This window comes from Lagopus leucura, unplaced genomic scaffold, assembly GCF_019238085.1.
Source record: "Lagopus leucura isolate 7727_CA_CO unplaced genomic scaffold, USGS_WTPT01 Super-Scaffold_100073, whole genome shotgun sequence".
In the NCBI taxonomy this organism is placed as follows: domain Eukaryota; kingdom Metazoa; phylum Chordata; class Aves; order Galliformes; family Phasianidae; genus Lagopus; species Lagopus leucura.
Genome location: NW_024962314.1, coordinates 63,816 through 86,272, shown reverse-complemented (window position 1 = coordinate 86,272; position 22,457 = coordinate 63,816). Strand labels below are relative to the sequence as shown.

The 22,457-nt window shown below is 56.1% G+C and overlaps 4 protein-coding genes across 9 annotated transcripts; 2 read left to right on the top strand and 2 right to left on the bottom strand.

Moving 5' to 3' along the window:
- The first annotated feature begins 37 nt into the window (after positions 1-37).
- UBE2T (ubiquitin conjugating enzyme E2 T) lies at positions 38-3,315 on the top strand. 3 transcript variants are annotated; one of them, XM_042887159.1, is made up of 8 exons: positions 38-103; positions 271-348; positions 720-849; positions 1,049-1,109; positions 1,482-1,587; positions 1,989-2,087; positions 2,329-2,412; positions 3,029-3,315. In XM_042887159.1, exons 3-8 carry the CDS (start codon positions 741-743, stop codon positions 3,143-3,145), a joined length of 576 nt encoding a protein of 191 aa, XP_042743093.1. In that variant the 5' UTR covers positions 38-103; positions 271-348; positions 720-740; the 3' UTR covers positions 3,146-3,315. The 3 variants fall into 3 exon arrangements, with proteins under 3 accessions (XP_042743093.1, XP_042743092.1, XP_042743091.1); XM_042887158.1 differs by having other exon boundaries at positions 48-103; positions 271-336; positions 1,040-1,109; XM_042887157.1 differs by having other exon boundaries at positions 48-103; positions 1,040-1,109.
- Positions 3,316-3,584: 269 nt separating this feature from the next.
- LOC122188645 (tetraspanin-18-like) lies at positions 3,585-7,259 on the bottom strand. Of its 4 annotated transcripts, none has more exons than XM_042887120.1 (8): positions 6,702-7,259; positions 6,253-6,346; positions 5,894-6,088; positions 5,257-5,331; positions 5,046-5,144; positions 4,691-4,870; positions 4,395-4,478; positions 3,585-3,978 (listed from the first exon to the last, which is right to left on the bottom strand). In XM_042887120.1, the coding sequence occupies exons 2-8, from the start codon at positions 6,307-6,309 to the stop codon at positions 3,931-3,933; spliced, it is 738 nt and encodes a 245-aa protein (XP_042743054.1). In that variant the 5' UTR covers positions 6,310-6,346; positions 6,702-7,259; the 3' UTR covers positions 3,585-3,930. The 4 variants fall into 4 exon arrangements, with proteins under 4 accessions (XP_042743054.1, XP_042743055.1, XP_042743056.1 ...); XM_042887121.1 differs by having other exon boundaries at positions 6,723-7,259; XM_042887122.1 differs by lacking the exon at positions 4,395-4,478.
- Positions 7,260-7,660: 401 nt separating this feature from the next.
- On the top strand, positions 7,661-13,115 carry ADIPOR1 (adiponectin receptor 1). Its single transcript, XM_042887119.1, has 7 exons — positions 7,661-7,816; positions 8,500-8,616; positions 9,145-9,316; positions 10,102-10,288; positions 11,412-11,599; positions 12,457-12,650; positions 12,907-13,115. Exons 1-7 carry the CDS (start codon positions 7,676-7,678, stop codon positions 13,033-13,035), a joined length of 1,128 nt encoding a protein of 375 aa, XP_042743053.1. The 5' UTR covers positions 7,661-7,675; the 3' UTR covers positions 13,036-13,115.
- Positions 13,116-15,725: 2,610 nt separating this feature from the next.
- Positions 15,726-21,384, bottom strand: TIMM17A (translocase of inner mitochondrial membrane 17A). The gene is made up of 6 exons (XM_042887124.1): positions 21,313-21,384; positions 19,121-19,220; positions 17,995-18,058; positions 17,739-17,867; positions 17,257-17,367; positions 15,726-16,045 (listed from the first exon to the last, which is right to left on the bottom strand). Exons 1-6 carry the CDS (start codon positions 21,336-21,338, stop codon positions 15,975-15,977), a joined length of 501 nt encoding a protein of 166 aa, XP_042743058.1. The 5' UTR covers positions 21,339-21,384; the 3' UTR covers positions 15,726-15,974.
- Between the last annotated feature and the right edge of the window lie 1,073 nt (positions 21,385-22,457).

The following is a 22,457-nucleotide window of genomic DNA, read 5'->3' as shown; positions in this document are numbered from 1 at the left end:
AGCACGGCACGGCACGACTCCTGCCGACCCGACCCGACCCGACCCGACCCGACCCGACCCGACCCGGAGCCCCGCGCAGCCCCGCACTGTGGGCGTGGTCTCTGTAAGCCAGGCCCCCATTGCGCGATTTTTCCCTCCTCGCGGGGCGTGGCTTATTTCCCGCCAGCAGATCTCCGCCAATAGTCGCGCGCCTCCCCTTTCGGATTCGAAATGCCGCCTCTGAGGAGGAGGAGCTAGGCGGCGCCCAATCAGCGCTCGTATCTTCGGTAGGGGGCGTGGCTAATCGGCAGCGTCTCCTCCCGTTGCTAGGCTACAGCGGAAGTCCCGCCCCTCGCGGTGAGCGCTGTGGTGAGCGGGGCGGCGGGGCGGCGGGCGCGAAGGGTCCTGGGGAGGGTGAGTGGGGGGCGATCGGCTGGGAGGGGGCGGCCCTCGTTTGATGGGGGTCATTGGGTTTAGTGGGGGCGGGAGGCGTTGGGGCGCGCGTGGGGTTACATGGGCAGCAGTTATGGGGGGGTCGGCCATTGAGGTCGGCCTGGGGGAGGGTGAAGTCAAAGGACCCCAATGCGGGGTGAGTGGGGTGAGGGAGCCCTGCCCCATTGCGGGGGGTGGGAGCCGGGCATGGTGTGACAGCGCGTCACCGAGTGCCCCGCAGCTGGGGGTCGGAACGAGGTGATCCTTAAAGCCTCTCCCAACCCAAACCTTCCTCCGCGTTCCTTAAGGGCGGCTGAAGAAGAGCCACAATGCAGAGAGCATCGCGGCTGAGCAGGGAGCTCGCAATGCTGAGCGCGGAGCCGCCGCCCGGCGTCAGCTGCTGGCAGAGCGGAACGCGGCTGGATGAACTGCGGGCACGTAGGTGGGGGGGAGCCGGGGGGGGAGAGCCGTGAGGGGGGGAGCTGTGGGGTTGGATGTGGGGACCTCAGAGGTCCTCTCCAACTCTGAGGGTTGTTTGTTACAGAGCTGTGGGTGCGCGGGGGGATGGTTGGATGAATTCCTGTGATTTTGAATGTATTTATGCTCCAGTATTGTTTTGTTTTTAAAGAAATTATAGGAGCTGCAGAGACACCCTATGAGAAAGGGATATTTGACCTGGAGATCGTTGTTCCTGAAAGGTAAGCGAGTGATGATCACTTATGCCATGTAGTTGTTATTCCTGCTGGCTGAACGGTGCACTCCTTGCTGGGCATCCCGAGATGTGTGGTGAATGACCTGCAGGTGCTGTAACAAGACTTCTGCACCGGTTGTCCCAAAGCTCCCTGGAGAGCAGCTTGTTCTGAGTGCAGAGCTTCCTGCTGTGTTTGCTTCTTTGTGGGAGGAGCAGGGAAATGCTGGCCAAGCACAGCTGGAAGCAAAGCTCTGCTTCGTCCCAGGATTACAGGGAGAGGATGTCACTCAGTAACTGCGAGGGATTCATGGCATTACTTGGGTGACAAAATGACTGGGGTACAAATACAGTTTTGTTTCTCAATGCTGATCCCTTAAAGGTACCCATTTGAGCCCCCGAAGATTCGATTTCTGACCCCTATCTACCATCCTAACATCGACTCTGCTGGAAGGATTTGTCTGGATGTTCTTAAGTTACCACCAAAGGTAAGAGAGCACTGCTTGGGCGCAGTAAGTGAGCCTGAGGAGGATAATGAGCTCCTTATCTTTTTCTTGTAAAAGCCTGATTGAATGTCTGTTTGCTACTGACTTATTTACGCAGGAGCGCAGCCGTAGAGTTTTTGTGTGGCCTCTCCTTTGTTTAGAGATTAGAACACGACCTTCTTTGCTCCATATAAGCTTCCAAGGCTTTAAGGATTGTGGTGGAAAGGCAGCCCTCTGAAAATGGGCCGCCCCAGCTGAGGCACAGCCCAGGGCTCCGTCAGCTCCCCCAGAGAGGCCTCAGCCTGCGTGCTGAGAGCAAACCGTGGGGCTCTGAGCCCTGAGTTTCCTCCAGGTATCCCCAGGGTTTTCCTCTCAACTGCTTCTCTCCCCCTCTCCTCCTGCAGGGTGCGTGGAGGCCCTCCTTGAACATCTCCACGCTGCTGACCTCCATTCAGCTGCTGATGGCGGAGCCCAACCCCGATGACCCCCTCATGGCAGACGTAGTATGTGGGCTCCTCTGAGGCTTTGGGAGCTGTGGGATGGGCTGGGGAGCAGCGGTGCCTTTGCTCAAGCAAACTAAAGCGAGCAGCAGAATGGTGTGCTTTGTGTGGTGTGTGCATGGCAGTTTGGTTCTGGCACCAGGAGTCCTTCAGCCAGGACTCTGAAGGGAGTTTATAAACCCCCAGCGCTCAGCCTGAGCTTCTCAGTGTCTGTATGAGGCCAAGGCTTCCTCATTGTGTTTAGTCCTCAGAGTACAAGTACAACAAGCAGCTGTTCTTGATCAATGCCAAGGAGTGGACTGAGAAATACGCAAGCCCACAGAAGAGGGTAAGAAATGGGCTTTCCTTTTCTAGCTGTGTGGGTGCTCCTCACCTCAATTTGCCTTCTGTGCCCACAGCTTGGAGGGGGAGAGGTGGTGCAGGGAACAATCATTGCTCCCCCATGGAAATGAGGCAATGAGGCACCCGGTTGCAGCTTCCCAGGAAGTTTGTAGGATGAGCAGCACTGATGGAATCCTGAGATCCCCTTTGTTCTGCCTCAGCTCTGCCCAAACTGCACGACCTGCTGTGGCAGTGCCTCGTGCTCAGCTTCTCCTGCACATCAGGAGAGCTCTGCAGCTGATCGCTCTCCCAGCTGCTGGTGGAGCACAGCCTTCCTGCCATCACTTTGTATTTCCCTGCCTCTGTTCCACATCCTGATCCACCTCACAGATGAGGAGCATGGAAGTAAACTGCATTTAAGCAGATCAAAACCTGTTCCAAAGAATCAATTACGTTTGGGCCGTCTCTGTTACCTGAGTGCTTTCCACCCCGTACCTGATTTGCACAGCATCCTTTCCAGGAGGGGGAAGGCTTTCTAATCACACAGAGATGGGAATTAACACAGCAGTGCTAATTACATAAAACTAAATTATTCACAGCTGTTACTTTTTATTTCTTTGGAGGCTTTGGAGGAGAAAACAAACCAGAATGAAACAAAAACCACCAATGAATCTGTCACACAAAAAAGAAAAGGGAGCACTGTCAGCAAGAAGGAGAAGAAACCTCGCCTGGATCCCTGAGTGACTTTTGTTCCTGATGTGGCTGCCAGCTTTGCTTTCACTGGGTCCTTTTTTCTTTACATGAGTAAATATTTTAATATGTAATAGAAGCAGCCTTTATTATTTCTGTTTCCTAGGAGTTGGTTCGTTTGTTTGTTGAGAAATTATATAAATAAAATATAAAGCTTTAATTTGCTTTTTTTTTTTCTAGTTTGCTTGGGCTTTTCAAAATATCCTGAAGCAAAGGCTTGTAAGGCTTCCAGAGAGCCAGCTCTTAAGTTCCATCTGCAGATCATTTAACCATTAACACCATTTAACACAGCTGGGCTGCATCTCCAGGAGCTGCACAGAGAAAAAGAGCAGCGGAGAGGGAAGGGCTGAGAAAGGAGAAAAAGGGCCCAGAGGAGTGGAGGGGGGCAGTGAGGGGTGGTGGAACAGAGCTGGGGAGGATGGAGGATGGAGGATGGAGGCGTCCTGGGGGTAGAGCAGCTCAGGAGGTTTTAGAGGCAGGGCTCCGTGTTGTCACAGCTGTTTGCCTGGCAGCAGGAGCAAATCTGATGCTTGGCCTCCATGTCTGCGTAGATGTGTGTAAAGATTTCAACCTGAGCCCTGTCCCTGCTCCAGGATAATGAGCCACCTCATCCTTACCCACGCACTGGAGCAGATGCAGGACTCAGCAAGGCGACTGATCTGCACAGCTGGGCTGAGATATGCAACAAAACAGAGCGTCCTTGCCTGCTGCTGTTCCCAAGGCATTTGGCTCATCTCTGCTGCGCTGCCAGTGGCCTGGAGAGCTGCTCCCAGCATCAGTCAAAGTTGTAGTAAAGGCAAAAGGCGAAGAACATAGCAAAGATCTGGAATGGAAGGAAGGGGGGGGGGGAACAGGTCAGCTGTGCCAGAGCAGCACCTTGGTGCAGAATGAGGCTGAAGGACCTCTGTGCTCTGCTCCTGGTGCAGCCAGACACCAGTGCCCTGCGAGGGGCTGCCCTGTGCTGCGCAGGGGAAACTGCTGAGCAATGCTTCTCCTCTCCAGGCCTTCAGGAGCAAAACAGAGCTCGCTCCCTCAGTCCTTCCACCCGCCTCACCCACACAGGGTGGCAGGTTGCCTTTGCACCCCTGAGACAGAGCTGCTCTGTGGGGGTGGGGGGGGCAGCCCAAACCCATCCGTGGTCCCAGAACACACAAAGCACCAGTCCTTCCCCTACCAGCAAACAGCACCCAAATGAGGCGACCCACCACCTGCCTCGTCCCCTCCAGCTCTGCTCAGTACCTCGATGCCCAGCACGGCCAAGCTGCACACCCCGGGGACAGAGATGTACTTCTGCAAGGTCTTGCTGAAGGTGGGGAAGCAGCCCTGGGCAGGAGGGGAGATGATGGAGGCATTCCTTGTGCTTCACAGGGCTGCAGGGAGCTCAGAGACAGAGCGAGGGACAGGGAGGTTGGGACAAGTCGGGGCATCACGGCGGGGCAGTGTGAGCTGGAGACCTGGGCAGTCACCTCTGCACAGAACCACAGCGCAGCAGCAGCGCCCCAGGCTCCAGGCAGCAGCTGCCCATGTAGCCCTACCTGCTCATGGATGTAGCCAGGGCTCCTTTCCTGGCACTGCTCCCAGCTCAGCAGCTCTCCTGCCTGCAGGAGCCCATCCCGGGCACAGCACGCCTGCGGCCAGGGCGTCCCAGGGTGCAGCTCCTGGAAGTGGGAGCCGTTCCCAAAATCTTCAGGTCCTAAAACGCCACAACAGGAGAACTGAAATGGAAGGGAAACACCGTCAACGCACCGTCGAAATGAAGGGACTTTGCTCAGTGGGGAAACAGCCCAGCGTGAGTCCTGTGGTCCTTAAGAACCACCCCCGTGGTCACGGTCACCCTGAGCAGCACCCATGGGTGTTCCACACCTCAGCAGGAGCCTCCTGGCCACTCACTGTCACCATGAGGGTATTCCAAGCCACGGAGAAGACCTCAGCGCCCTCATCCCCGCAGTAATTCCTTCGCAGCTCTAACAGGAAGAGCTCTGGCCGGATCTGTGGGACCAGTGCCACCTGTGAGCACCTGGGGTCAGGTACCAGGTATGGGGACAGGGACACCACACAGCCACCTCACCCACCCAGAGCCATCAGCTGCAGGGGACAGTACCTGCTTCCAGTGTGCCAGGAAGAGCACAGCCCCAACGAGCTGTGTGACAAAGACAAGGCTCACGAGGACGAAGAACTGGAAGGCAGCAGGACAGAAAGGTCAGAAATCATCCTCAGCCCACGTGCAGCTTGCTCCTGCTGCTCCTCCCCTCCTCTGCCACCATCCCTGCTCATGCACGGGGACAGGGGGACAGGAAATGAGCATGTGGTGCATGGGGACAGACACAGCATCTCTGAGCACTGCAGCTGTAAGGCAGAACATGACAGGGGCTGGGGAAGGCAAAGATATCTTTATAGCAAAGATACATCAAAGATGTCAAAGATATATCTAGATATATGGTGCCTGCACTCAAAAAAAGGGTTTCTGGCCCTCAAAACTGCAGGAAAAGGATCAGAAATGCCATGTGGGATGAGCCTACAGAAAGAGGGAAAAAAGAAAGAAAAGAGAGAGAAAAGAGAAGAAAAGAGTCCACCTGGTGCTTTACAGAATGTTCTAGGCTTTAAATTCCAAGTCTCAGAAGGTGGAGACTGGACTGGGGAGTTTGTTGGAGGCTGATGGTGCCAGGATGGGGACTCTGGTTCCTTTAGGGACATCCTGCATCCCACAGCTCCCTGTATCCCAGTTGCCCCTCACTCACCACCAGCAGCAGCGGCCGGCTCCGGCGCAGCGCCCCGCAGCAGCCCAGGAAGCCCAGCAGCGAGAGGGCGATGCCCACAGCCAGCAGCAGGTAGGCGCCCACACTCAGCACAGGCTTGGCAGCCACAATGTCCTGGAAACCAGCCGGGTCCACAGCCACCCAGACCCCCACGCTCACCAGGCAGATCCCCCCGGCCTGTGGGACACAGCAGGGTCACAGGGCACCTCGTGGGGACAGTGGTGGGGTCCCCTCCCTTGGACAGGGGCCACCCTGAGCATCACATCCCAGCTCTGCACGGATGGCACCGCTGGGCTTGACGGCTCAGTGCCCTGCACCCCTCCATCCCCAGCGGGACTCACAAACACCAGCACGTTGAAGATGAACATCAGGTACTTCATGCAGCTCAGGACACCCATGGGGACCTCAGGGCTCTGCAGGCAGTTGCGTTCGTCCCTGCAGAGGGGAGAGCTCAGCTCCAGCCCCCGTCAGCCCCAGGAGGACGAGCTGCTCCTCAGAATACTGCCACAGAAGGGATGGGGGGACCAGAACTGTCAGGGGAAGCTGGCTGCTGGCACACCTCCCTGTGCAGCTGGATCAGATGTGGGGTGTGACAAAGTGCTCCATCCATGGGGCAGCAGCCACAGGCAGCTGGGATGCACACGTGGAAGGGATTCTGCCCTTCCCCAGAGCCTGATGGGTCCCTGACCCCTATTGGGCTGCAGTGGGTGACATCCAGAGACCCAAAACCTACAGGCTGCCTCTGCCCCCAAAGCTTTCCCACGCTGTGCTCCCAAACCCCATCACTCACCCCACGGGGCACCCTGCGCACCTCCAACCGCCACCAGGGCCGTCCGCACCAGTTTAATGCCGGAGAGGTCGGAAAATCCCCCCGGTCTCAGCCCAGCAGCCGAGGAACCCCTTCCCACAGCAGGGCATGAATCATTGATGGGAACCGGATCCGGCAGCTGGGAGACTCCGGGGGTAATTAAAGCTGTCCTTGATGGACGGAAAGACGAGCCGGCGGCCACCGGGCAGGGGCAACCTGGGCATCAGTTATTGTTGCCCGAACACGGCAGGGAACGCCTCGACGCCTTTTGGAGCTCGGCCACGCGGCAGCCAGCAGTTCCACCATGCTGGGATGGACAGACAGCGGGACAAGAGACAGACGGACAAGGCCCGTCCGTGGATTCCCTCCAGGCCGTGTTGATGTGGTAACGGAGCGGCACTGCCACCATCGGAGGGACATCAGCGCTCACACCTCGCTCTCTGGATGCCCGCTGCTCTCCTCCGCGGCTCCCCGGTGCGCCCCCTCCTGCACGCGGCTCCCGGTTACCGCCGCCCCCGGTTTCCTCCATGCCTGCAGGGGCAGCCGAGCGCTCGGCTAACGAGATGGCGCCGCCGCGCTAGAGCGCCTTCCATCAGCTGGGCGGCTCGGCCAATCACAGCGGGCAGCCGTGTCGGAGCGGAGAGAGACGGGCAGCAGATTCGACCAATCATAGTGCGAGCGCATCGAGGCCCCAGTCGGGGTGGGGCTTAGAGGCCGGAAGCGGCCCGTTCCCTTAGCGTCGCTTCCGGTGCCGCCGCCGCCGCCCTGCGCGGGATGTAGCGGCCGGTGAGTGCGGGCGCTGCCTGCGGGACGGACACGGGGCGCGGTTCCGGCCCGGTTCCGCCGCTCTCAGCTCCGGTGTCGGCCCGAGCCCGGTGCCGTTGACTCTGCTCTTCCTCCCTCCCCAGCGCGGCGGCACAAGGACGCGGAGGGACCCCAGGAACGCCGCCGCCGCCATGGCGTCCCGGAAAGCCGCCGCCGCCGCGCAGGGCAACGGGCTGGCAGCCGCAGGGCGGGACAGAGCCCACCTGGAGCTGGCGGAGCTGGGGCCGCTGCTGGAGGAGAAGGGCGAGCAGGGAGCGGCCGGAACCGCCAGCGTAAGGCGCCCGGCACCGGGGGTCGGTCCGGAGTGGGCCCGGTGCTTCGGGGTTAACCAAAAGTTTGCCCGTTATCCCGGGGACGGGTGGAGCGGGGAGGGGCGGGTTGGGCGTGAGGAGAAATCGCGCCCGAACAGCGGCGATGCGTCGCCCGGCTGCACGGAGGAGTTGGGAAGCGCCGAGATGGGGCACTGCGGGGGGCTGCGGGTCCTTCCTGCCTTGAGGACTCCGTGGTTCTCTGATAACCGAACGGTGATCGGTCCTGTGCTCTGAGAGCTTGGCCCAAAAACGTGTTTTAGCTCTTATGCTGCCAGCTGAGCTGTGCTGCCCCTGCAGGGTGCGCTCAGCTCCCAAAGCTGCTAATGGCAACGGATGGGGGGACTGGGCCGGGCCATGTGCTCCGGGGGCACCCGGCTCCATGACAACCCGGCTGGGCCCAGGGGCTCTTCCAGCTTTGGTTGTAAGGATGAAAATCCCTCGTGGTAATCCCACCTTTAAACTAGGATCAGTCTGGGATTAGCCTGCCTGAGATGGTTGAGGCGGGAGCAAGTTGCATAAGTGGTGGTGACCGGTGGGTTCTGTCCGACCCCTCGGGAAGGGATGAAACCCCAGGTGCTCTGTGTGCCTGGAATGGTTGCAGTGCTGTGGGCAGGGTTGGTTCCCTCCGGTGTTTCTCCCTCTAGGCTGAAGACCCGCCGTGCCCAGTGGCCCGTGAGGAAGAGGAGGAGGTGGTTCGTGTGCTGACTCTGCCTCTGCAGGCTCATCACGCTATGGAGAAGATGGAAGAGTTTGTGTATAAGGTGTGGGAGCTTCCTGGGATCCCAGGGGGGAACTGGAGGCTGTGCTCAGCCCTGCTAGGCTTCAGGGGCAGCACCAGCATCGCTGTCTGGGCCTGGGAGCTCAAATGCTGCCGCTGGTTTGCTGGGTGCCTCTGCTCAGCACTTGTGCTCGTGGTCACCATGATTGGCAAATGCACGAGAGCCAGCACAGCTCTGTGGCCAGCCAGGCTTCCTGTTGTGTGACTAAAATGGAAGGGAATTCTGCAGTGCTGGGAGCGGACGCTCAGTGTGCTGAAGGGTTAAATGCCCTGAATTGTCTCCAGCTCCTTAGGGGATGTGGAAGTGCTCTGCAGGATGTGGGTGGTGTAAGGGATTCCACGCAGTGTTGCGAAAGCCAAAGTTCCTCTCCCAGAGGAGAGTTTCAGAGCCTTTCAGCCCTGGCCGTAGGCAAGACCCGCAGGTTTTGTTCTGTGTTCTCCCAGGGTGATTCATTCAAGCCTTTGGGCTGCCTCACTGCTGGTGCCACCAACACGAGTCGCTCTGTTGCAGGTGTGGGAAGGGCGCTGGCGTGTGATCCCCTACGATGTGCTGCCCGACTGGCTGAAGGACAACGATTACCTCCTGCACGGGCACCGACCTCCGATGCCGTCCTTCCGAGCCTGCTTCAAGAGCATCTTCCGAATACACACCGAGACGGGCAACATCTGGACTCACTTGTTAGGTGACCGGGGGGCTGCGGGGCTGCGCAGCGCTTCTGTAGGGCTGAGGTGTGCTCTGCCCCTGTGTTAAGGCAAGGGGCTGCCTCTGAAGGGCAGGTTTGCTCCAAGGGACTGACTTGACCTCCTCTCTGTGCCCACCGCCTTCCTTTTAGGATCATGTACCCCTCTGGCTCTGCACGTGTAGGCAGCTCAGTTGCTGGTGGCTGGGAGCTCCTGGGCCTCTGAGTGAAGGGAGAACAGGACAGCTCCTCGCAGCAGCACTGAGGCCTGAGCTCAGTGGTGTTCACGCTTTTCAAGAGCTGATGGCCCCATTGGATGGGCTCAGAGCGCAGGAGGGCCTTGGCCAGCATTCTGCAGAGTTCTGGCCTGCATGGACACTCAGAGGCTCAGGGTCTTCAAGAGCTGGCTGTGCTGTGGCCAGATTGCTCCCACTGCACAGCGTTTGAGCACTGTCAGCGAGCTGCTTCTGCTCCTGGGCTGGAGAAAGGTGTCCTGGGCCAAACAGCGTCCCGTAAAACCTTCCCTTGGGGGAAGCCTTGTGCCTTGCAGGGCACAGCCGTGCCTGGGATTCTGCTGGCTCTTTGCTGTACTAAGGAGGCATCGTGCTTGTAAGGGAGAGACCCCGAGGCACTGATTCTGCGGCAGCCATGCAGGCCTCTGTCTCTCTCGTGTCCCTTCTCACCTCCCCTGCGCTGCTGCCATTGAGCTCTGCCTGTGTCGGCGTTCATCCATCAGTCGATGCTGGCTGTGCCTCTGCCCAACAGCCCGTCTGTTGTGTTTTCTGCAGGTTTTGTGTTGTTCCTCTGCTTGGGAATCCTGACCATGCTGCGGCCCAACATGTACTTCATGGCCCCTCTCCAGGAGAAGGTTGTGTTCGGGATGTTCTTCCTCGGGGCGGTGCTGTGCCTCAGCTTCTCCTGGCTTTTCCACACTGTCTACTGTCACTCAGAGAAGGTCTCACGGACTTTTTCAAAGTGAGTCGGCACCGGGGTGGCTGTGTGGTCTCAGGATGTTCTGACTTCTCACGGCACTTCCTCTCCAATTCGCATTCACTGGGATTTTGTTCTTTGGGGAAGGGAGTGTTCATGCAGTGTGCAGCTCAGAAGCAGCAGGGTTTGGGTGCCATCCCTCAGCACCTTGCGTCTGGCAGCAGCTCTGAGGCCCTCAGGGAATGGGGTCTATAGGACTGGGACCCTGTGGGATCTCCCTAGAGAATGGCCTCAGTGCCTCTTGGAGCAGCACAGTGAGGAATGGTCCTGGTCTCACTGGGCAGCCGTGGGTTTTCCAGTTTACTGGGATGTTTTGAAAAACTCTGGGTTGGATCCAATTTGAACTGAAACCAAATTGAAAAGCAAAACAAACAGGATTCCTGGCAATGTGGAAACACTGGGCAGTGGCCAGTGCTCGTCTCTGAGGTCAGTGTTGCTCTTTAAGTTCACATCAGCCTTTATGGCACAGGGAGAGCAGCAGCAAGGCTTTCAAATGAGATCTTGCTCACAGAAGTCTATCAAAGGCTTTTACTTGGGTGCTGCTTGCTGGGAAATCCTGCCAATCTCCTATGCACAAACACCAGATCCCAAGGGCGCTTGTGTCTGGAACAAACTGTGCTGCCTGCCCTGAGCAGGAATGTCCTTGTGTACTGGGGAGGGTTCCTGCAAGGCTGCTGTGGCGGTGGGAAATGCAGCCGACTGCGTTTTGGTGGTGAAATTGTTCCTGGATCGATAGATTGAAAGCACTTTGCAGGGGAGGACAATCAAATCCATATGCACCAGGGCTAATGCCCACCGCTCGTAGTGGTGGTTTGAGTGTACAGCATCTCCGTGCTGCTCCTGCAGATCCAGCAAGCTGCTGTTCATTGCGCTCTGCCAGCTCTTTTTGCATCCTTGTAAGCCCCAGGTCCTTTCTCCTGTTTCTCATTGCACTGGTGACACCCGAATCTGTTGTCCAATGCAGTTTTTCTTGTGGGGTCGTGGCTGCTCGGTGGTGGTGGTGGTGACTCTGTTTGGGTGCAGGCAGTGGGATGGCACCAAATAGGATGCAGGAGGGGGCAGATTTGGGGCTCACCTGCGTGTATCTCTCCTTGCACCCTGGCTGCAGGTTGGATTATTCAGGAATTGCACTGCTGATCATGGGGAGCTTCGTCCCCTGGCTCTACTATTCGTTCTACTGCTCCCCGCAGCCAAGACTCATCTACCTCTCCATTGTCTGCGTCTTGGGCATCTCTGCCATCATTGTTGCTCAGTGGGACCGCTTTGCCACCCCCAAGCACCGGCAGACAAGAGCAGGTAGGAGCGCTCCGTGCTCATCTGAGTCCCCTGCTGCAGGGAGGAGCCGTGCTGGGGAGGCACCTGGTGCTGTGCTGAGGGATCCATGCTAAAGCAGGGCTCAGGTACTGCAAGGAGCTCCCAGCACCTGCAGCTTGCATTCCCCCGGAGCACTGTGCTGCTCTGGAGCAGGGAGGCCTCCTCTCTCCTCTTGCTGTGCTGCAGATTTGGATCCTGCACTGAGCAGGGCCGCCCTGAGCTCCTCTTGGCACCGAGCAAGGCTGAGGTTTGGAGCAGGCAGGCGGTGTTTAGAAATAGCCCTATAAGCAGTGGCTGGGCAGCCTGAGGCTGCGCCACACAGAGGCTCATTATCTGGGAAGTGGTTTGGCAGCGCCGAGCTGCAGCTCATCCAGAGAGGGACGGGTTCCCTCCTGGTCTCCAGCGCATGCTGCTGTGCCCCTGCTGTCCTGGAGGCTGCAGGGCAGGCCTCTGTGCCTGCACCCACATCAGCGCTGTGTCAACAAGGGGGCAGGGAACAGGGCTGAGCGCCAGCCCCACCATTACCTGCACAGCGTTGGTGTGGCTGTGCTGGCACAGACGGCAGCCGCCTGCTGAGGGACAGAGCTGCTTTGCTCTGCCTGCTGCTGCAGGGCCGCCCTCCTGCTGCCACGACGACCTGCAGCCCTCTGCACTGGTCTCCTGCTGTGGTGCTGTCAGCCCTCTGCTGATGTAATTAAATTTGACAGCTGAAATTTCCTATGCTGCTAATTAGCACCTTCCCCCTGAGCTCCAAGCAGCTTCAACAAACAAATGACTCCAGCAGCAGGGCTGCACCCCTCACGTGTGCTCCCTCTTGCTGCTCTCTCCTCTTGCTGCAGGTGTCTTTCTGGGGCTGGGGCTGAGCGGCGTGGTGCCCACCATGCACTTCACCATCGCCGAGGGGTTCGTGAAGGCCACCACAGTTGGGCAGATGGGCTGGTTCTTCCTCATGGCTGTGATGTACATCACGGGTGCAGGGCTGTACGCTGCCCGCATTCCTGAGCGCTTCTTCCCGGGCAAGTTTGACATCTGGGTGAGTGTTGGGTGAGGGGAGCCGGGGTGCCTCATGGGGAGCTGAGAGCCTGAGGAGAGGAGCTGATGGTGGGGGTCTCAGTCAGGTGGTGCCTCCCAGCACCATGCAGGTGACGCAGCCAGGGAGCAGGGAGGCAGGCAGTGCAGCTCTGAGCACAGTCCCAGGGTTGTGGCTGAGCAGCGTGGAGGAGCTGTTTGTTCCAGCGCTGCTCTGCCCGCTTCCATCCAGATCAAAGGGTTTTCTTGCTTCCCTGCAGTTCCAGTCGCATCAGATCTTCCACGTGCTCGTGGTGGCTGCAGCCTTTGTCCACTTCTACGGCGTGTCCAACCTGCAGGAGTTTCGCTATGGACTCGAAGGGGGGTGCACAGACGACTCTCTCCTCTGAGAGCGCCTGGTTTTAGTACAAGCTTCCTAAGTGCTTTTTAAACTCTCTTTGCTAAAATCAAAGGAAGACTCAAAACTGTTTGGGGTTGTTGTTGGATTTGTTTGTTTTTATTTTTATTTTTTTTTTTTTTTTTTTTTTTGGTTGTTGTTTTCTGAGGGGAAAAAAAAGAAATGAAACAAAAATTCTTTAGCAAAGTTCTGGCGACCAAATCCTTGCCCCCCCCCCCCCCCCCCTTTCCCCCCGCGCGGTGTGGGGCTGAGGGGAGGCCAGGCCAGCCCTGCTGAGGTCTCACCTCCTCCAAACAGAGCTCTGACTGCACGGCGGCCCTCAGACGGCCGTTTCTGACAGCACGGGGTGCGGTGCTCCGCTCCCAGCACCGCTCAGCACTCCTTTCCCAAGCACTCACGTGGCACTGGGCCCAGGGCCGGAGGTTTTGCATCCCCCTCCCAGCAGAGTTGCCTTCCTGGGGGCAGCTCTGTGGCCCCCGGTGCTGCAGCCCAGGGCACAGGCACAGATTTCACGTAACTTAAGTTTTAATTGTCTTTGTTTTTCTTGACAAAGTAATGTAAACATAAATGAGAGAATATTTAATATTTAATACTAAGCTTTAAGAAGACTTGCTGCCACCGCAGTGTACTCGGCTCCCTCGCTGTCTGTGGTAGTGAAGGAAGGACAGTGTTGTAGGGGAATTAGAGCTGCTGTAGCTGATTGAAATAAAGAGGTCAATAGTTCCGTGTCGTGCCGGTGGTGTCGGTCTCGTTTTTTGGGGTGATGATGGACGAGCTGCTCTGGGTGAGCACCCGAATGTGAGGGACAGCTGGGAGCTGCCTGCAAGTTGTCATCCAGAGTGAGTCAGGACAGCACGGAAACAGGAAGCTTGTGGGTGCTGCAGAGATGACAGGGCAGGAAAGCCTTCCCTGGTGCACTGCAGGGCAGGGGGACCTGCTGCCTTTCCTCCTCACAGCAGTGGGAAGAGAGCTGTCAGCTACCCTGCAGGGCTCCCAGCCGCCCAGCACACGCTGTCACCTGGGGAGCACTGCAACGTGGGCAGCAAAGGGCAGCAGCTCACATCGAGGTTTGTCCTTGTGCAGAGGGAGGTGTGAGAGTGAGGCAAAGACGGTCACAGGGGATTAGAGGGGAAGGGCTGAGCTGAATAAAGCTTTTCTGAGCAGCTGAAGCCCACAGCCTCCCAGCAGTGAGGGAGGAGGGGACAGGGTGGCCCTTCTTGGGGCTGTTCGGCCTGGCTTTGGGAGCTGCCAAATGCAACACTTAGATGGAGCCTCAAAGCAGGGAGCAGCAGATCCTGCACACCCCCCTGCCCCAACCCCTCCATAAGTTGCTCCCAGCCAAACGCTGCTGGGAGAGGTCACCCAAGGTGTTCAGGGTGCTGCTTAAATACAGTCCCCGAGCAGCAGCTGCTGCGTGCCCAGCCTGACTGCACCCAGGAAAGGCTGGGGGTGCTGGGGGCTCCTGGGCAGCACAGCCCCAGTCCCAATAAAGTCACCTCCTGCCCCCACAGCCTGGAGGGCGGTGCTGGGACAAGAGCTGGGCCAAGGATGAGGGGCAGAGACCCAGCCCAGGGTAGGCACATAGCGCTGAACACCCAGTGTGCTGATCCTATATAAAGAGCACAGGAAAACATCTGGTGATCAACGTGCAGCTTTGGATACCCAGGGGAGGTGCAGCACTGATGAGGGATCCGGCTGCCATTTCCCCTCACCTGCCAGGGACTCACTCCTCTGTGGCTGGGCTCTCAGTGAGGAACAGAACAAGCACTCAATAGCAAATGGAGACAATCCTTTACAATTCACCTGAGCAAGCAAGAGGCAGAGCGAGACGAGCTTCACAAACACGAGGCTGTTGAGCTAAAGATTCTTGGAAACGAAGTATGGACAGCAGCAACAAGGAGCAGCAAGGCACCAGAGCAGCAAGCAGCCCTGGAGTGGCTGTGGGACAGACAGGGAGGTGGAAGCAGGAGAGGAAAATGTCGCTTGTGCAGGACGTAGGAGCCCTGTCACCTTCAGGATCTGCACTTGCATGCACACGTTGTACAATCTCAATTCACCCATCTCAGCACTCCTGTGCCACTTTCATGCTCTCCTACTGAATGAGTCTGACAGTTACCTCAGTACAGAGCTCCTTCCTGGGCAGAAGGAAAGCTCTGCGCTGCCCTGGATCATCCTAACAAGCCTTCGAATGCTATTGCCTGCTGGCATTTCCTGATAAACAGACCTATGGGGAGGACCTACAACAGAAAACCCCACTGGATATGAATTTATTTATCTTTTAACTGCTGGCAAGGGGGAACGTGCCTCCAGAACTGGAGCTTAAGAACAAAAACAGAGCCAATGGAACTGCGCTACCTTCAGAGGACTCAACCCACAGCAAAAAGCCAGCAGCCTGTGCTGAGAGCACGCGTGCAGGTGCAGTGCACTTCACCCTCCAAGCACACAGAGCCCTCTGCTTTCACGTTCCAGTCACAGTCGCTTCTGGAATGTAAACCTGCACGCAGATTCACACTTTCCCTTAAGCTGAAATTTGTGCAGCAACATCAATCCAGAACGTGGGTAGCAGGCAAAATCCGAAAGGGAGGAGGGTAACTTCCAGATGTGGAAGGGTTAATGCCACATCCCAGAGAAGACTTCACAGACATTCACTTCAGCCCGTGGCCAAAGGATTACAAGACTCCGTTTGGTCCTTATCTCAAATCTCCATGTATTCTGTCAGACATGTATTAACGTTACAGCAATGGAATCTGTTACCAATAAATAGATCTGTCATCTCCTAAAAGTTCTGCGCAGCTTTGCACTGCCAAGTGCTGAAGTCCTCTTGGCATGGTTTGTGTAAGAGACTACCACTGGTGTAAGGACATACCGTGCTCTGATCCTCCAGCATTTTAAATTACAGCTCAGCTACAATTCAAACTAACAGAACGGGGATCACTGGTACTGCCTGTAGTCACCAAACGGAGAGGGCTGCAGCTGCGAGGGGTCCTCGGAGAGCTGAGGGCCTGAGGGTGAGGAGAGAGAGAAATCAAGTTGTGAAAAGGTGTCCTTCCTATGGCAGCAGGAAACACCACAGCCTTTATCTTTAAACTAAATCCCTTCTGAAATGAACGGAGCCAACACAAGGGACTTTGTTTTCCATTCCAAGACGTTCAAGAGCTTTACACCTGCTCCAATAAGGAACAGTTGTTTCTTGAATCTCTTTTACTTCTAAGAAAACAAATCAGAACAATGGGAGGGAAACATTTTCAGTCACTGAAAGGCACTGGAAACCTCTGCCTTCCTGCCCTGCAGCTGAACCCAGCCACTCTGTCAAGGTTTCTCCTCGGTAACTTGCCCCACAATAAAGCAAGGCAGTGAAATGGAACAAGTCGTGGATCAGCTTCCCTTACTGACATTCTGCTGAGGGAAGCAATATGTTGTTACTGCCAAGCCTAAGGAGAATAAACTGTGACAGACAGATGATACCCTTTCACTGAAGCAGGTTCATTTTGAAAAGCCTTTGTATTCCCGAATCGTTACAGAAATTGCACCAATTCAGACAGAACAAAGAATGCCAGTGAACAAACCTGAGAGGAACCCTACCAGGAATTAGAGGCTTGCCACTAATCCTTTCAACACTAGCGGTTTTGTCTGTATTCCTCTCAAAATGAGGTGGGCCAACAGAGGCATTAATTATTTCAGGCAGGCATGTATTTACATAAATGGTTACAGACTCACTGACATCTCAGCTTGTGTTGCACTTAGAAAACAAAACGGATCCAGTTTCTGGAAATCCAATCATCACCACTGCCCCTGTTTGGAACATCCTGCCTGTATCTGCTCCATCTCCAGCACCCCACTGGAATGGGCTTCCAGCCCTGCTCCCAGCCCTTCCAGCTCCCAGCCCTTCCAGCTCCCAGCCTTACAGTGCTGCTCTGATAACACCACTCACATCTGCACATTTTGCTCACACAAACCTCTCTTCCCTCCTAAGCCCTGTGCTCCCCTGTGCCTGGAACCTCCTCCCTCCCCCTGATTCCTACACCTTCAAGCTGCTGAGTGACAGCCAACCCTGCCACCTCATTTCGGTGTGGGTGTCTCCAGACCACAAAGAGAAAATGCAAAAGCTGCTGTGGCATCAGCAACTCTTCTTTGACTTCTTACAGACTCGGAAGCTGGGCACATCAGCCAACTCTGCACAACAAAAGCCTCGTGCTGCTGCAGGGCTCCTTACCGTTCTGGAACTGTGCAGAGGCAAATCTTGTTAAGAGAATGCCAGCCCCTTCAATTAAAGCCAGGAGAATTCCTCCCATTGCGGCAGATCCAACCATGGCAACAGGTCCATCTAAAAATAAAAGCACAGAACAACACTTGTTTCTTTTTCTGTTGCATTACTTTGCATGTTACAGCTCTCTTTCTATAGTTATAATCTCTCCTATGGGCAAACACTGCATTCATTAAGCCTCATTAGTATCACTGCTGAAGGAATAATTACTAGGCAACTCTCCCCTTCCTCAGGGAAACAACAGAACAACGGTAATGTTTGAGAACACAATTATTACTTTCATAAGCACGGAACACAAGTCTAAGATGATTTTTCTATTCCTCTTCCCAAGTCAATTCCAGTTTGGGAATCAAACAGTTCTGCTTCACTGTAGCAGAGGTTGGAACACAGCAGCTTTCTGTTAGCTCCCTCCCCACAGCTCCACTTCTTACTTCTGGCAGCTAAGATGGCTCCAGTTAGGGCTCCGCTCGTGATTGAATTCCACGGATCTTCCTTCCCCCTCATTCTGACCATGCTGCAGTCGATCATGGAGAACAGACCTCCCCAAACAGCAAAGCTACCTGTGAGCACACGGGGGAAGAACAGAACCAGCTCAGAGAAAGCAGACGAGCCAGCAGGACTGCAGCCACATCACCACCAACATTACTAAACCACGATTCAAGACAACATGAGTGAGGAATCAGTTACCTCCCAGCTGTGGAGCTCTCGTTTTGACAGCGGCCAGACTTCCCCTCAGCCGGTGGTTTACACCCTACAGTAAGGACAGAATGAAAGAATGAAGTCTTGCTGCCAGAACGAGCCCTGGGCACCATCTGCTTCCCAGCACCACGATGAGGAGCTTACAGAAACTGCATTTTCACAGCTCCTTTAGTTCTTACCACATCTGCGTAACACCTGTAAGCTGCAGAAATGAAGCACCACCATCAGGCACTGCCTCAAACCATTCTTGGTGGGAACTGAACTGGATGAGATCTGCACGCCCTAACACTGCATTGCTGCTACACACGCTCAAGCTTTGTCTCAGCTGCGAGCACTCAGAAGCGTGGACTGATTTAGTTAATGAGTTTCAAGCAGAATAAAGAAGGGGGTAAAGCACAAATCCTGCGTGTGTGAAGCATCTGTAGCACCTGACTCGTTTTGGAAGAGGTTCTGGATTTTATTCACAAAACACACCTCGAACTGAAGGCTTATTAAGGAGCTTGGGGCAATGAAGCTGTCACATACCAACACCAAAAACCACTCCCACCAAAAAGCCCTTTCATCCCCTTTAAGCCCCTCCTATAACAGCCAGAGGAATGTTTTAGAAGCCACGTTCAAGTAGAAGCAGGGGTTACTTTTATCAACATCTGCACGTTTGAAGTCAAGATTTTGCAGCTGAATACTTGAAAGTGAAAACAACTGATTGTCACCACCTGAACCTTGACCTCCACGTTCCGTTTGTGCACTTAAACAAAAACCCACTTTCAAATAAATTGAGTTACAAGAAACGTTAACGTTTAATTAAGAGGTTAATTACAGAAAGCAACATTCCCTCACGTAATTCTGAAGAACGATTCCTCCTTTAAGCCCTCTCACTTCTCAAAGGAAGGCAGAGGGCTGTGGCAGCTGATGCAGAACTGCCCAGGCTCCACTTCTGCCGTGCAGCAGCCAGAAGCAAAGGCAGCAACCGGGCTGAGGGAGCAGGTTAACATCACCAGCCAGCCCTGTGTACCTGGATTTCTTCTGCCTTCCCTTCTGCTGGCAGGTTGCACTGCTGATGGGCAGAGAAAGCAGAGCTGCACTCTTATCGTGCTGCTCAAATGGTCTTACTTACCACTGGGGAATTCCTGAAGCCCTTGATGGCCTGGAAAATGCCACCTCCAATCGCTCCCATGGTGAAGGCACCTCCGCAGTCATCCACAATCCTCCAGGGACTGCAAAGAAACACAGAGATGGAAACGCTGCGTTCCATCGCGCATTGCTGGGGGAAAGCCACCATCCAAATGGATGGCACAGAACCCAAAAGAAACACGAGGAAGCACAACTGCCCACCCTGCTTCACCCACGGCTTCTGAGCAGCATCACCAGCAGGGGAAATGCTGCAGCAAAACAAGCTGGGTGTTCAGCAAACCTGCAGCAGGAAGCATCGGATGCACAGAGCTGCTTGAACTCCCCACACGTGGCACAGAAGTGCATTTCCATCATGGAAAACCTCTGCAGAATTCCAGCTCACAACCGGTTCTGCCCTAATGATGTATTATAACTTTAATTTTCTTCTTCTCACGACCTACAGAGAACTTGACTGGCAAATTCAAACAAGACTCAGTTCACAGCAAGCACAAAACACCGCTTTCCTGAGTTCCTCACACTTTTCCTTAGTTCTGGTTATTGAAATGGAAGACTTCAAAGTCATCTGTTGCTGAGAACTGAGAAGGTTTTTCTGATGTATCCAAGGGTCTTTGAAGTTCATTAAAACAAAACACAGCAACACCCATGCAGAGCTGCCAAAGGGCAACTTCATGGAGTGTCAAATGCTCCCAAACAAGCAGCACCTTCCTCTCAGCAAACGCTTTCAACTGCAGAGACAAGCTTTCATGTGGGGCTCACATCCCCTTCAACACTGCTGCCAAGCAAGAGAGCTTTGTGATTTTCCTGCTCCCCGTGAGCAGCAGCCTCAATTAGCCGTGCAATTAGCCGTGCTCCCATTGCTGGCAATTCTGCAGCGTTTGCACAAACCAAGCTGTTTTGTTTCTTTCATCTTACATCAAAACCTGACAGTAAAAGCCAAGCGCTCCGGTGGCTGCAGCACTGAGAAGAGAGCAGCAACCCCAGCAAAACACGGAGCTGAACTCCATGGCAAGGCCAGGGCTCACGGGTGCTGCCATCAGCGTGCCTTTCTGACCTCATTCTCCATATGATGCTCCTGCTCCTTTTCCCCTGAATACTCACTGCACGTTTTGCTGTTTTTAACGTGAAAAAAAAAACCCTCCAAAGTTCTCAGCCCCACAGACAGCAGCGGGAGGCTGGAATGCTGTCCCACCGCGCATCATCCTTCATTTCACAGCCTGCCGTCAGCTCCCATCTCCCATTCCTAACAAATCCCCCCCAGTTTGGATGGAGTCCCACCATGCAGCCCCGTTCCATGTTTTATTTTCACCCCTCCATCCCCCGCTTCCTGCATGCAGTCGGAGCTGAGATGTGCAGCCTCCACTTCACTCCTCGCCATGTTTTTCTCTCTCCTGCCCAGATTCTGATCTGCTGTTAAGAATAAAACAGCTCCTCACAGCTCCCTGCCTTCGTTAGCTCATTAAGAGCCATCTCATTAAAAAGGCTTGCCGGAAATCCAAGCAGGTGATGCGAAGCTCTTCCTTTTCCCCTCAACATCAACGCAGCACAGCCCCAGGATGGCAGAACCCTTAATGCAGGGAGATCCCAGGCTTTTACCATCAGGTTGTGATGTAAGATGAAAGAAACCCTCAGGTTTTCCCCTTAACGCCCCCAGACCTCCGCAGGAGCAGCTTTTAAACATTAACCGGCTGTGATACGTGGCTTTTAAAGGAGGAAACGGCTCTGAGAGCAGCACAGCCGCCTCCCGCCCTGTGCTCAGAGGCCGGGCTGACACAAAGCGCCCACAGCGGATCCTGAAGGGATCACCGCGGTGTTACTCCGTGTTATCGCGTGCTTCGCGTTAACCGCTTCGCTGACTTTCAGGAGGCCCCACAGAGCGAGCAAGCGCTGTGAGGAGGGGACAGGAGAGGAGAGGAGGCGGGGAGGAGGGGCCCGGCGGCGGCCCGGAGCCCCGCAGAGGGGTCGGAGAACGGCTCCGCGCCGGAGGGCGGCGAAAACGGCCCGTGCGTGCCGCAGTGACGCAGCCCGGAAGCGGCGGCCATGACAGCGGCGTCGCCAAGGTCACCTCCCGCCCCCTCCGCCTTCCCGCTCCCGGAGCCGCCGCCATTCTCCCTCAGGAGATTCCCGCTCCGCCCGCGCGCGCGCATCGCAGCCCGCCAAAACCCAACGGCCGCTCACCAGGGCTCGCGCGCGTACTCCTCCATCTTCGCACGCGCCGCCGGCCGCTCCCGCCCCGCCGCCCCGCGATTGGCCCCTCGCCCCCCCCTCCCCGCGCCGACCAATCGGAGAAGAGGGCAGGACGGCGGATGTCGGAGCGGCGCGTGCGCCGTGCCCTTTTGGCCACGCCCCCGGAAGGCGGAGGGCAGCGGGCGGTCCTAATGCCCGCCTCCGATCGGCCGTCCCGGTGCGACCCAACGTGGGCACTCGGGAGGGCGGATGGTCACTGGGCTGTGATCTCAGGGTCGGCTGAGGAGGTTGGGCTGCGGGAAAGAGGGCTGGCAGCTGTGCATCACCTAGCTGTGCATCACCCAGCTGTGCAACACCCAGCCCCGCAACACCCAGCCCCGAATAGTAGCGAGGTCCTTAATTGCGCTAATGAAGCATGAGCTGGAGCGATGGGACGGGCTGACGCGCTGCAGTCCTTGCAAACGCAGCTCCCCACGCGGTGCTGCCACGTTTGTCCTCGTGGAAGCGGTGTTGCAGTGGTGGGCATCGCCAGGAGGTGGTGGTGTGGCTCTGAGACAAGGAAGGATGGGGAAATCTCAGACAAACAGAGCCTTGAGGATTCGAGGGGACCTCCGGGGCTCCCCCAGCCCACCTCCCCAATCCAACCCTACCACAGGCTGCACAGGAACCTGGCTTTGCTCAACCGTTGGTCTGCCATTGGTCTGCCAGGACCCCCAGGTCCTTTTCTGCAGAGCTCAGCCCCCAGCGTGTGCTGATGGATACAGCTGTAGGACCCTGCAATTGCCCTCGTTGAACCTTAGCGAGTTCCTGTGGCGTGCTCTCCAGTCTGCCCAGCCTTGTCCTGTCTGCTGGGGGTGGGAACAGCAGTGAGATGGAGCAGGCTGCAGGAAGGGAGCAAATGTTTTTCAAGGAGAGCTTTGGTGTGGGGCTGCGGTGGGGTTTGGGGTTCAACAGCTCCTACTTTTAAGGCTGAGAAGAGCAGCAGCATGGAAATGCCGCTTGCTTTGCAGGGACATGCTGTGAAATGCAAAGATCGGGGCTCAACCTTCCCTCCTTCAGGCTCTGAAGGAAGGGGCAGATAATACAGCCTGGAGGAATCCATCCATTTCTCATTTGTGCTCTACTGGCTGACAGGA